Source organism: Phaethon aethereus (genome assembly GCF_964289735.1).
Source record: "Phaethon aethereus genome assembly, chromosome: 17".
NCBI lineage: Eukaryota > Metazoa > Chordata > Aves > Phaethontiformes > Phaethontidae > Phaethon > Phaethon aethereus.
Window position 1 is genome coordinate 4,169,924 of NC_138593.1, and position 12,949 is coordinate 4,182,872.

The following is a 12,949-nucleotide window of genomic DNA, read 5'->3' on the forward strand; positions in this document are numbered from 1 at the left end:
AAAACAAAAACAACCCACCACCAAAACCAAACCACCCCAAACCAAAAACGATGCAGCTCCTAACATCCACCTACAAAACAAACACACCATGTTTGGGAAGACACACCAATAGGTCCACAAGCAGGACCATCACCTTCTGTGGGCGTATAAACAAGAATTACCCGTCTGGGAGGCTCAAAGGCTGTGTCCTTGAGAAAAAAAAAAAAGTTCTTGCATGTCCCAAGAACCGTCTGTTTTTCCTTTTCCCCCTGCCTACACTCCACTGAGCTTTGCCTTTTCCTCCTCTAATCCCCGTCAGAAAATTGCTGGTGGAGCTCCAAGCCTGCCGGCATGGCCCGCAGCGATGAGGAAGCTCATTACGCAGGGCCATTAGCTCGGGGCCGGGATGGCAGATCTGCCTCTCCGGCGTCCCCGCAGAGGGCAAGGCTGGCGAGCACCAGCTCCTGCTTCTCCAGACATCGCCCCGCTCACTCTCTGACCTGCTCCGCTTCGCTCACATCAAGCGTTCAGTTTTACCAGAAGAAAGCATAACCTAAAAATTAGTGAGGAGGATTAAAATTGACAAATTTCTGTGCCCTTTGATGAACTGTCAAAGGAACTGTGGGAGACCTGGCAGGACGTAGGTGGTATAATTGCTCAGAAAGTTACTACATTAAATTGCACTGTGACCTATGACTGTGTTTTGAAAAACGCAAATGACAGAGAGGTTTACAAGCTGCCTTCTGAAAAGGCTTCAATTTTGTTCAGCAGCGTTTTAAAGACATATGCTGAGAGGCACCTTGCTGCCAGCACCGCCGCACTTCCACGGCGGGCAGAGAGGAGGGAGCGGCGTCCAGCGGGTGCCACGCGAGTCTCCCGCCGCCAAAGCGCGCGGCACGAGTGTGACGGTCCACATCCCAACCTCAGGTTTCTAGCGCAGCCTTGGCGCCCGCTCAAGGACAGCTATAAGACATTTGAAATAAAGCAACTAAAAAACTCTGCAGCCTCAAGTTACACGTTGCTCCCCTTCCCCTGCTTTGCTGGTTTTTGCTCAATTCTGTTTTTTGCTCATCCTTTCCCTTTTCCTCCCTTTGCATCTCTTCCAGCCCTCTGCAAACCCTCCTCCGCCCCCCTAAATCTGTTGATGTGTCGGAGCACCTTCTCCAGGGCCCTCGGCTCTCCCACTGCCCCTGGTCAGGACTTTGTTCCTTTCACACCAACCTCCCTGTTGTTCCTGGTGGTTCAGGTGCTCCCGCACTGATATACTTTGCGGAAGTTTTGCAGAATTTCTTAAATTCAGCACATGTCATGAAATAGAAAATAAGGAAGCAGAAAGAGCATGGGTAAGTCAGGGGCTCTGGCACATCAACAGATTTGGGTGGCTGGGAGGAGGGTTTGCAGAGGGCAGGAAGAGATGCAAAGAGAAGACGAGCACCTTTTCCACTCCTGTTGATAGAAATTAAGCTTCTTTACTCAGGCTAAGGAGGGGGAATGTTTCCAAAACAAAAGCAAAGCAAAGCAAATGAAGTCACTTTGGAAGTGTCAATGTCAAGAGCTTACCATTCTCCTGATAAAACAGTAGCTTCCCAAAACATAACCCCCGGCGAAAGGAACTAAGTCCCCTCTGACGTAGGCAGAGTATATACAAACAGGCCAGAGTTTCCTCTCCCTAGACCGCACGGTCTGGAGCCGTGAATGGTTCAAGACCAGCCCGGCGGTGCCCAGGCTGAGCTGCCACGGTCAGGGTTACACCCCCCCGTCCCACACACCTCTCTGCCAGCGGCTCTCCACCGGCCACGAGAGCGGAGCTTTATTCAGGCTAGTCCCTGGGGCATCCGTCGTCTTCGACGGGAGCGAATCCACGTGATGCCACGGGAGCAGCCCCATAAGTGTCAGAAAGCTTGTCTGAACTGGGGAGACACGGCCCAGGCACAGCCAGCGTAGTGGTCCCCCACAAACACCTCCACCGCAGAGCGCTGGCAGCAGGATCCCGTCCTCCAGCGCGGACGTTCGTCCCCAGCATCCCCCCGGCAGCACCGCGGCACAACCCTGCCACGCACGTCCTTGCTCTGGTGCCTCCTGCCCCTGGGACAGCCCGGCCAACCCACGCTTGCCCAACGGCAGCAGTGGGCCCAGGTCGGGAGCAGACTCGGAAAACTGGAAGCCACCCAGCCAGGAGGGGAAGGTTGGATCCCTGTCGCTGGGAGCAGCTTGACGCCCAAGTGCGGCGGCGAGGCCGGGTCATCCCCGGCTTCCAGCCCCAGCAATGCATTGCTGCCTTTGTCCCGCACAAGCCACCTGGTATCCCACCACGCTGGAGAGCTGCCCCGGCCCAGACCACCAGCCTCACGCGCAAGAGACTGACACGTCAAAACCAGCAGGCCACATCTCCAAAGTTTAGGGTGAAGCCAGCTAATCAAAATTAGAAAAACAAGGAAAATCTACATTATTCAGTTTCAAACTATGCACCTGCACTGGCTCCTGAACATGTCACCCGAGGGAAATCTCATCAGGCAGCAAGCTCTTCAGGGCGGAGGCGGCTCAGCCCCACATTGCACCACCCCAGGTCCAAGCGACCCGCAGAGAAAGGGCTGCGTGCTGCCGCAAGCAGCACGTGGGGCCATGGGGCTGCCGCTCGGGAGGCAGGTGATGGGGAGCACAGACAAACCGCTGCTGGTACCGTCACCAGAACCGCAGCTCCTCATAGATTTCGGGCACCCACAGCACAGCACACGCTGCAATTCAGCAGTACCCGGGGGCAGACTGCAGCATCCCACGGGAATGCTGCAAATCCCTGGCCTTTCCGCATGGGACCGACTCCCTCTCCCTTTCGTTACACCCATTTCAGGCGAAGCCTGATGCGGGTGATGCTGCAGACGACAGACCTCCCAACGTCTGCCTGCTGAGGCGACTGCTGAGGAATGGTCTTGCAGGGAAAACGACTGAAATGCAGCCGCTTTTTGCCCAAAAACAGCCAGAAACCTGCCCCGATGAGAGCTGGCTCCTGCGGGTCCTTCTGAGCAGCTCCTGGCCGCACACCACCACAAGCTGCTGGCCGCGCTGAGCCAGCACTAGCAGCGTCACCGAAGATGGACGGACACCGAGAGTGCCTACAGTGCCATAAATCACCCCAGCAGAGCAATGCAGCACACGGCCACCGTTTAGATAAATAAAATGCTAAAGAGCCGAAAGCAGCCTCATTAAAATACACTTCTTCATGCAGCAGACTGAAGAGGTACTTGGGTACAGCCAGAGGTGCCGAAAGCGTCCTTCACCGCCAGCGAGGAAGGCTGGACACGTCCGCGCTGCCCCTGCCCGGGGGTCTGGGAGCAGGAGCTGCTGAAAGCACTCCCAGTCAAGGTCTATTTTCTGTTATTACTTGATTTGGGAGCCCCGAGCGTGCCGTCTCCCGCCCCTTCCTGGTAAATCCTCTGACCCTAAATAACCTTAGTCTATCAGGCTCATTTAGATATGCTAATCAAACTGTCTAAAGCTAGGAGACTGAATGTGATATTATAGAAAAGCCCTCGGCAACACGGAAACAAGACAGCTCCACAGGACGGGGAAAAAAAAAAGCTTCCCTCCTCCCCCTTTTTTTAAATTTTTTAAAGCTTTCAGCCTGCTGCCTTACCTACCATAACATCTCCAGTAAAACCCTCTGCGCTGTCCCCTGACCTCAGGATAACCCACGCACTAAACTAGTAACTGCACGCAGCCGCGCAGCCTTTCTGCCTCTCTTGCTTTCTGTTTTGAACGTGTGCGCTTGCTGGTGCACTTTATTTCTCCTTCCCTCCTCGCTGCTGCCCGGGTCCGGGTTGCCTGATCTCTGAGGAGGAGGAAGAAAGGGAGGTTTGAAAGCGATGCTGGAAGCACCCCCAGGCACTGACCCGCAGCGCACGGAGCCAGACAATGCTACACCATGGCCAACAGCAGCTCTGACTCTGCTCCTCCAGCTCTGGCACAGAGCACATCCATACAGACAAGGCATCTGCCGACTGCTCCATACAGATGGCATTCCCACGGCTGCAAGAATTAGCCCCCGAAGAGAAGACCCCAGAGACACGAGGCCTGCGGAAAGGAAGCCTGGAGCTGGTCTTGCAACAGAAAGGCAAACGGCTCCTCCTCTCTTCCTCCCACCAGCAGAAAAACAAGTGCGAACGCCCGGTGCTCTTGGCTTCCTTGGAAAACAGCTCTGGAGCAAACCCGTGGAGACCCAGAGCACAGCCAGACCAGCACCTGCAGCACAGCTCGAGCAGCCCAAAGCATCAGATCCGTCCCCTGCCGCTTACCACGTCTTCAGCTGAGAGCACAACCAGGAGCTCCCTGCTGAGTTTCGGTGCAAAGACAGCTTCGCTTAAAAAACACCGGCTCTTGTTTTGCAGTGACGCCGAGGAGGAGCGGTCCCGGGGTCAGTCACCACATCCGCCAGCTGAGCCGGCTCCCCGGCGGAGGGTGGCACACGCGCCAGCAGCCGCCTCGAACCACGGCGCCGGGCGCAGGTAGCGCCTCGCCTGCGGAGCTCCCCGGGCACGGGAGCCCTCGCCCAGCGCCGTCCTCGTCACCTTGCGCAGGCAGGCAAACAGGCCAGGGCACTGCACATGCTCATCGAGGAGCAAATCCCAGCTCCTCGCCACCTCCACCAAGGATTAGGTCGTGGGCTGTTCGTTACGAGCTCGCCCAGCGTTGTACTGCGAATAATTTTTATTTCTTAATGATGTGCTATTTCTGCTGAAGCACTCCCAAGCGTTTAGCCTAAAGGAGGCCGATTAATAATGGCATAGTCCGAATAGCGAGTGAAAACAATGCCAAAGCATCCCTATTTATTTCTCTATTTACAAGTTCTCTCATCTAATTTCAGAAGAGGGTGCCTGGCCCGTTCCCGCTGCTCGTGAGCAGCACGCGTGCCATTCCGGGATCTGCTCTGAACAGCAGGGGAATTGACGGGTGAGGGCAGCGGGGTTGGAGCCCCCCCAAACCATGGCACGGGTGGCACGTGGAGCCAGAGCTGGGCACTTCACAGCTGCTGCCCCGGCATGTCCCACACTCCTCTCGTCCCCCCAACAATGTCCTGCTGGCTCTGGGGGATCTGGGGACCCAGATCCACCCCATGCCTCACCTTCATCCTGGGTGTCCTGGTTTCCACTGGTATTTCATGAAAGGAGAGGAGAGAGAGGCCACAGACAGCAGCGCCCGCACCAGCCACGCGCTCCATCCCTCTCCTCCTCCTGCTTTTCTGCTGCTGTTTCCCCAAATCAGAGAACACCCTTCACCTCTGACACCCAGAGCTATTCCCTATGCAACAAGGGTGGCCAAAAGGGACACACAAGTTAGAGTGGCCCGAGATGGTGGCCAAACTTGGCTGCAGAGCCACAGACTGCAAAGCCACCCCATCCCACTAGGAAACACACAGCAGGTTGAGCTTCCCACTCCCCCAGGAGCATGCAGCCAGCATGGAGCAGTGTATCCCCACCGGAAACCTGCAAGGGCCTCGGACCATCCAGCCATTGATTCGTGCAATAAGCTGCTGTTTGAGCCCCTTGATGCAACCCTGACTGCAGCAGGAGGCTGGGCTACCAATTGGTGCCACCTGCAAGCCAGGCAGACCAGCTCTCCAGTCCGAGGTAGGGTGGCCAAAGCAGCACGGCCACCACTCCAGTAGCTTTGCCAGCGACAGGGGATGCCCCCCTGGCCCTGCTCTGCACACCCTGAACTTCGAAAAAAGAAGTTGCTTTAAATCTCTTTCTGCCAGCAGCGAGCGTGACCTATTTTAGCAATAAAAAGGGAAGCTCTCTGGTGCCTGGATACCCCTTGGCACTGGCAGCACAGCAGTTGCTCATCAGACCGAGAAATGCACTTTTTAGACTTTGCCTGGAGAAAACAATTTTTCCCAAAGCCGATTCAGGTAAGAGGAAGGGGGAAGGCTTGGGACGAACCGGGACAGTAGGAGAGCCACCACTCCATGAGGTCCAGACACAGCACGGGCTGCGAGGGGACCTGTGTGGCACGCAGCCCATCGCCCTCAGCCTCCCCGGCAAGGAAGAGCTGTCCTCTGCTACTGAAAACCTCCACTGAAGTGCAAAGGAGGTGGTTATTGATAAAACAAGTTGTCCACAAGTACACTGCTGTCTGCCCAACTTCCTCCCCAAAACCCTGGGAGGAGCTCACTGCAGATTTAAGGAAAGAAAAAAAAAAAAAACCAACACCACATAAAACAAACAACAACTTCACAATCAGCTCTACTGTTGAAGATAAGGTCAGTAATAAAAACCTGGCTGAATACATGCATTTTTATCTTGCCTACGGGGATGCAACATGTGCTGAAAAGACAAATGCCCTTATTGTTCCGACACAGTCTCACTGCCATCCATCTCTCAGAAGCTGCTGACTTGGCCTTTTGTTTTAGGAGGTGACCACACTGCGCGTGGCCCCTTCTTGGAAGGCATTGATTTCTGCTGCCATCCCTGCACCAAGGCCACGTCTGCTGCCAGCACCATTAGCGTCAGTACCAGCTGCACAGTAATGCATCCTTCCCGACGCCCTCTCCTCTGTCTCTCCAGCAACCCAGGGCTGTCAGCGGCCTTTAGCTGTCCCATCTGAATATGCCATTCATGGAGAAGTCACGTCTCGGTGGGGGCAGCTCTCAGCTGTTGTGGCTTCCCAGTCATCTGACCGGTGCCTGGTGCTGCAGCCAGCCGCCAGCCCTCGCCCCGGCAGCCAGAGGTGCCCGCAGAGCAGCAGCACACCCATTACAGTGCTGCTTTTGAGTCTCTCTCCATCGCAAGACTTTTGTCCCAGTCGCATCCAGGCGCCTTTGAGCCAGGAATGACCCGTCTGCCCTTCCTCCATTCCCCACGCCTGCTGCTGTGCTTCCTGAAGCCACTTGTGGTCACAAACACCCACGCAGGGTGAGCAGCTCTCTTCACACAACAAACCCAAAACCTTCACCTTAAGAGCACCAGGTCATTTAGCTCACCATCATATCTCTTCTGCAGCGTAGTCCCCCACCACCTCCCACCACACGTGCTCCCGCACAACACCCATAACCTATCTGCAGGTCCATGTAGGACCCTTTCGTCTTTCCGCTCTCTCCTACACTTCCTTACACCTCCACAGCAAATCCTTCAGGTCGAAGAACCTGACTTGCTCCATATTGTCAATAAATGTGGTGACAGTGACGACCAGCAAAAGCCTCCAGTCTTGCAGGTGTCTCCACGGGCTGGTGGGGCAATGTGGGTAGAGTCAGGCTAGGAGTGCAGGCAAAAGGCTTTACGCCTCCCAAAGCGGCTTTAGTGGGTCTCTACTTTTGCCAAACCACTTACGCAGCAAACGGGTTTTCTTCCCCTGTGGATTTACAATCTTGAGATCAACCAGAAGCAAAGCATCACCCTCTGCATCAAATCACATCCAAAAAGCAGATTAGGGAGCAACCATAGAAGTTTACAGTAGCTTGAAGAAAAAGAACTGTTTTGGATAAAGGCTGTATCCTAGGGAAAATGAGTTTTAAATACAAACTGCTGTAAGCCAACTCCTTTCTGGCAATGGGAGAGCACCCCAGGGCAGGGAATTAGGTGTCCTGTTCCTTCACCTCCATGCTCCCACAGCAGAAAGCCAATTTTCCCAAATCCACTGCTGAGTTGCTCAGAGCTCATGCAATATTTCACTTGCAACATCAACGTACTTCAAGAGAGATCATGCCGAGTTCTCGTGACGGACCCGATCAGAGTCGGTATTTCCAAGGTAATGTTTCTGATTTTCAAGTCACTCCTTAAAACATTAGCTGGAGCCCGGCAGGCAGAATTCAGGATGCGAATCTCTGGCACGAGCTGCCCCCGCCCAGCTGCGCAGCTGGTAGCAGGAGGCTTTGCTTTGCGCTCCGAGGTGGTTGGAGAAGGCTCTTCGCAGCCTGGGGGATTTTAGCATTTGGCACCGCAAACTCTTCCGTTCTGCAAGTTCCTGGAGCACCAACACAGACTGCCATTTTGCTTCCAGCAGATAAAAGGGTGAATAACTACTCCAAGGAAAACCAACACAGCAGCAAAGGCACCTTGAGTCTGTAATGCAAAATACGCCGCCTCTCTGCAGGCTTACCTGGCGTGGCCGCGTCACTGCGGAGAGGAGCTAGCTCCTGCCATCTCAGGAGCCTGCATCTCCCTACAGCACCTTCCACGGCAGGTCGCTGGGTTTAACTCGCCCTGCTGGGAGGGGGAGGCTGGGCAGGGAAGGCACTCGATTCCCCCCAGGCCACCGTTTGGCTAGGACACCAAATCAGCACACAAGTTTGCACCAAGCTCTTGTCTCTGGTTCAGCAGACAAGGAAGTATTTATCACGGGCCAAGAAAAACGAGCAATCGGCCTGGGACGCTCCCGCACAAGCGCTGTTTCGCAAAGTGTTCAATGAAGGAACTCACAGAGCTGCTCCCGGAGAGGAGAGGTGGCAGGGCAGGGGCCGGGGGGTCCCAAAGCTGGAGCAGAGGGGTTAAGCTCACTTTGCCATCCCAGCTGAGCAGTGTGCGGGGAACAGGGCCAAAGCGCGGACGGGAGGTGTGCCAAGCACCTCTCGTTTTGCGGGGAGGGGATGGTGCTTCCCAATGGGGGTTCAGGTGACGGACCACCAATTTCATACGTACGTGCATTCACCCCAATCCTACCAAACCCCAAACCTGTTTAATATCTCTCGTAGGTAAAACACTAAAAGCGCCCCAAAAGCAGCAGCTGTTTTGGCACAGAGGCCGCCATGCAAGGACACCTTGTGTGCCCCGACCCCAGCACCTCCTGTGGCTGATGCCACCCTCCCGGCAGCCCAGCCCGCACCCTTCCTGCGGCGCCGAAACCTCAGGGCCCCAACAGAAGGATGACTGGTAAGGAGGACACATCAAGAAACCGGATCCATGGGGGAGGAAGAGAGGGGAACCCTTCTGTCCCCAGGGAATATTGATCATGAAGAGGCTTTAAAAGGAAAGGGGACACGCGCTACACAGGGAAATTGATCTGTTTACAGAAAATACCTGCAGGTTGCCTCAAAATTAATATCCTCCATGTGAAAGTTTCCTTTGAGAGCACATGAACTTTGGACACGTTAGAAGGTTAAGAGCGTAAGTAATGTGGTTTTCCACCTTTAGCTAAAGGTCACGGAGCATTCAAACAATTCCTCTGTTCCTGAGCTGAACATGACAGAAGTCAGCTAAGCATCCCAACATTACAGCTGATTAATATGGAAAACAAAAACGTTTCCCCTGCAGTTTGGCCAAGAATCACACAGTGCTCTTCAGAAATTGCTGACTACCGGTGATTTTAGTTTTACCTAAAGAAAGTCAAACAAACCAGAACCTTTTCACCAAGCCTCCTTCTTCCTTTAAAAGCATGCACACTTGTCAAAGTTTTTTTACCAGTTGTTTTTTAGTAAGATGGAATTAAACCTAGGGTCATTATAAAATGTCTCACCATTTTCACATCCAGCCTCCCCGACAGCTCTTGGGACCAGCTGCCCCTCCACTGAGGAGGAGGAAGAAGACACCCCGATACAGATGGGGACCAGCCTACCCTGTGGAGGAGCCTGTTTGCTGCATCACCCATCAGAGCTCAGTCTGGATCAGATCCATGGGTTCGCAGCCCTGCCCAAAGCTGGCACCTAAGAAGGAAACCAGCCAACAAACATCCTCACTCGACTGGTACTGGATCTTCTACTGCCAGCTCCAAACTCAGCAGTAGCTCCTGGAACATGCTGCTGGGAGATAGTGCCCATACGTACAAAGCTATTTCTGTTTGTTCACTTGAAACATGTCTTCCTCCCCATTTTGTTGGATACTCCCTCAGGTTTTATACGACGGGAGAAGAAAAATGCCCAAGCCTGCTTTCACTGCCTTCTGCCCCTTCACAACATCCCTTCTCCCTTGCCTCATCTGTGAAATCGAACAGCTGCAATCCTTTAAATCACTTTTCATAAAGTGTCTCCAAGCCCACAATAATGTCACGGCTCATTTCTGAGCTCGGTATTCCTGCTGCACTGCGTTTCCCTGGGCGCGACGGTCACAGTCGGACCACGATTATTTATTTATATTACAATAGCATTTGCAGCCCTGCTCTGCTCAGCCCTGCGTACGCGCCCAGGAGGTGACCGAGGCGTTTCCACCACCAGGATAGGGATCCCCAGGCTGATGAATTCCCAGTTCTCGGGAAAGGATGTCGTGGAACGCAACAAACCAGAACCAAAATCTAATGAGATGCAAGACACGCTAGTGTCGGGTTGGTTTTGGCCTCTCTTGCTTTCTTCCAAACAAGCTCTCACTGTGCAAACACATCCCATGACAAAACTGACCTGGCCAAGACATGCAGGCAAATACCGCTGACTTTTAATATTAAACAGCACAGCAACTTCAAAGCAACTGGGCTCTCCTCTCCCAAGCAATCCCACCAGAGATCAGCTCCAGCCTCCGAGCCATGGCCCGGTTCCAGCTCACGGCGCCGACGAGCAAGAGACACGTGTTTGCAAACAGCTGAGCGCGGCAGGGCAGATCGTGCAGGGACACGCTCGAAGAAACGCTCTGCCTACCCTCCCGAGGAGAGGCAAGGTGCGTTCGGTTTGCGTGGGGCTGGCACACTTCTGCCAAGAGGAGCTTTTCAGCATTCCATCCAAAAAAAATCTCAGCTCAGACCTCTCCTGCATCCAGATACCTAAAAGGTATCACGTAACTTCAGAAGATTACACGCGGCTGTAAAAATAGCTTCCAGAAGCAAACACCAGCAACTTCTTCCAACATTAATACAATAAAATAAAAACACTATTCACTCTAGCCAGAGAGTAGGGCAGGCTGGAGAAACCCAGCGCTCCGTCCGACTTGCAAACAACTGCCTGCTCAGTTCGTTCTCCTGTTGCAACACTAAGGGGAAGCAACCAGGGTTTGCAGGAGACAAGGACTCATCCCCGAGGCTAGGAGCCTTTCGCACTCTTTAAAAGCTGTCTCCACATTGGGTATTGAGGTTTCTTTGGTTTGTTTTTAAATCACGGTTTTGCAATAACTGCAGACCTTGCTCACCTGGTCACATCCTCCTCCTCCTCGGGTTTCTGCTACAAAGGAAACTGGGATTTTCTTTTTGAGACAAATGCTCTCATTCTGTCCCACCTCCCAAATAAACACGCTCACACCGATGGAAGCAAAACTCCCATAAATCCAACCAGGTCAGCGTGTCTCATACCCTGGATGAAAAGCTTCTTTGTGCAGAAGCACGCAGGCCCCGAGCGATCTAGATGAGCCAGCTAACGCAGCCAAAAGCTCGTCCTGCGCCCTCCTTAACATTTCTATCTCAGAGCCTTTCCCAACTCTGGCTCTGCTCCCCGTGCCGCTCTGCTGAAGCCCAGCAAAGAGGGCAGACAGGGGGGGTTTCACCCCTTCACTGACACTTTGTGGGTTTCCAGCCTTTCAAGTCAAACCCTAAGATCTTCACAGCAGCAACTTTACCATTCAATAGCCGTCACTGTCAGAAACGTAACCCCAAGATAAGGTCTCCTCACTAACTCATGTTACAAGCACCTTCCTGGCTGTGGCCACCTCGCTGTAACCCTCCCAGAAGCGGCTCCAAAGAGCAGCCTTACCAGCGTGTGCCACACTCCAGCACCTAATAAGATTCGTTTAAGCAGCTTGAGCTGACTAAAGCTGTTCCACTAAGCAGAGGTTTTTTTCCCATTACGGGCTTAAACCTAAAACATTCAAGCATCCAGGATGAGCAAGCACAGACGTGAGTGACGCGGCACAGAAAGGAGAGGCTAAATCCAGGTGAATTAACCCATGCGAGCTCCGGTGCATTCAACAAAATGCAGCCAACAAAAAACCAAAAAAAACCACCACCACTGGCTTATGCCTTGATCCAAGAGGAGACAAGACTAGGGGTAAAAGGCAGGAGGGAAGAAAAAGAAGGGAGGGATAAATTGGGAAAAATTAGCAGCTCGGTTTTCTTCTCGCTCCCAGGAGTGCCACCACCAGCCAGGACGGCCAAGTAAAGAGGGGCAGGTGTCCCGGCTGAAGGGCAGGCAGTGGGTCCACGCCCCAGCAGTCTGCCTGGAAACCAGGAGAGCTCTCCCATGGGTGTGAGGACCAAGGACCGGCTCACTGGCAAGAGGTAAGCCCACACACAGGAGAGGATGCTCATCTCCTCACCATTCAACACCAAGGAAAGGCCAAGCTGAAGAGAGCCAGAGGCCACATGTGCCCGCTCCATGCAGGTGGGTCAACCACCCTTCTCCTCTCCCCCCAAGCTAGTTGCTGCATCCAACCAAGGGTGCTCTTGCTGGGAAGACAAACGAACTCCTATGCTCATCAGCAACGAGCTAGAGCCCATGACAGTGCCACAGCCAGCACCAGGAAGAGGCTGGAAAGGGAGAGAACAGCTGAAAGCACCGTATGGAGAAACAAAAGAGGATCCCATGAGAGAGGAACAATGAAATCCTGTACCACAGGCACGGAAACGGTCTGATTTCTCTGTAACAGCCACAGCCAAGACCAGCACAGCTGAACCACTGCCCCGGTGATGGGGACGCACCATGCAGCTCCTACCCTGCTACCAGGCAGGGAAGGAAAGCGTCTTGCCTTACCGCATGTGGTCGAGCAATCTGAACCGGATAGGACATGGCATGCGGAGGGTAGCGTGGCTCGGCGGCTCGCCAGCTCTGCGTCACGGGCTGCGTAGATCCAGACATGTTGAAAGAGCAGTTGCGGCGGTTGCTGCTTCCAAATAGCGACAAAGGATTAGGAGAGCTGAGAGCTCCTCTTCATCATGTGCGCACCTTCCACGTCACGCAACAACTGTAAGAAAACAGGAAAGCGGTAGGTTAAAATTCAATCAGCCACAATCCCACAAGACAACTGAACATCGAGCCTTGGGTGACCACCAAAACTTGACTGCCCTTGCAATTCTCCAGCAGCCCCGTTTTCCACTTGGCAAACACCACTGCCAAGTTTTTGCTGTGGATTACTCC

At 53.7% G+C, this 12,949-nt stretch overlaps 1 protein-coding gene across 1 annotated transcript in view; it reads right to left on the reverse strand.

The window, feature by feature from the left end:
- The window catches only part of NCOR2 (nuclear receptor corepressor 2), a gene marked incomplete at its 5' end in the record, with an annotated part of 178,131 nt that extends 165,461 nt beyond the window's left edge, over nt 1–12,670 (reverse strand). The window contains one exon of the mRNA XM_082007798.1: nt 12,566–12,670. Within this exon, the coding sequence (XP_081863924.1) occupies nt 12,566–12,670 (105 nt within the window). The remainder of the gene's footprint in view (nt 1–12,565) is intronic.
- Nucleotides 12,671–12,949: the final 279 nt, after the last annotated feature.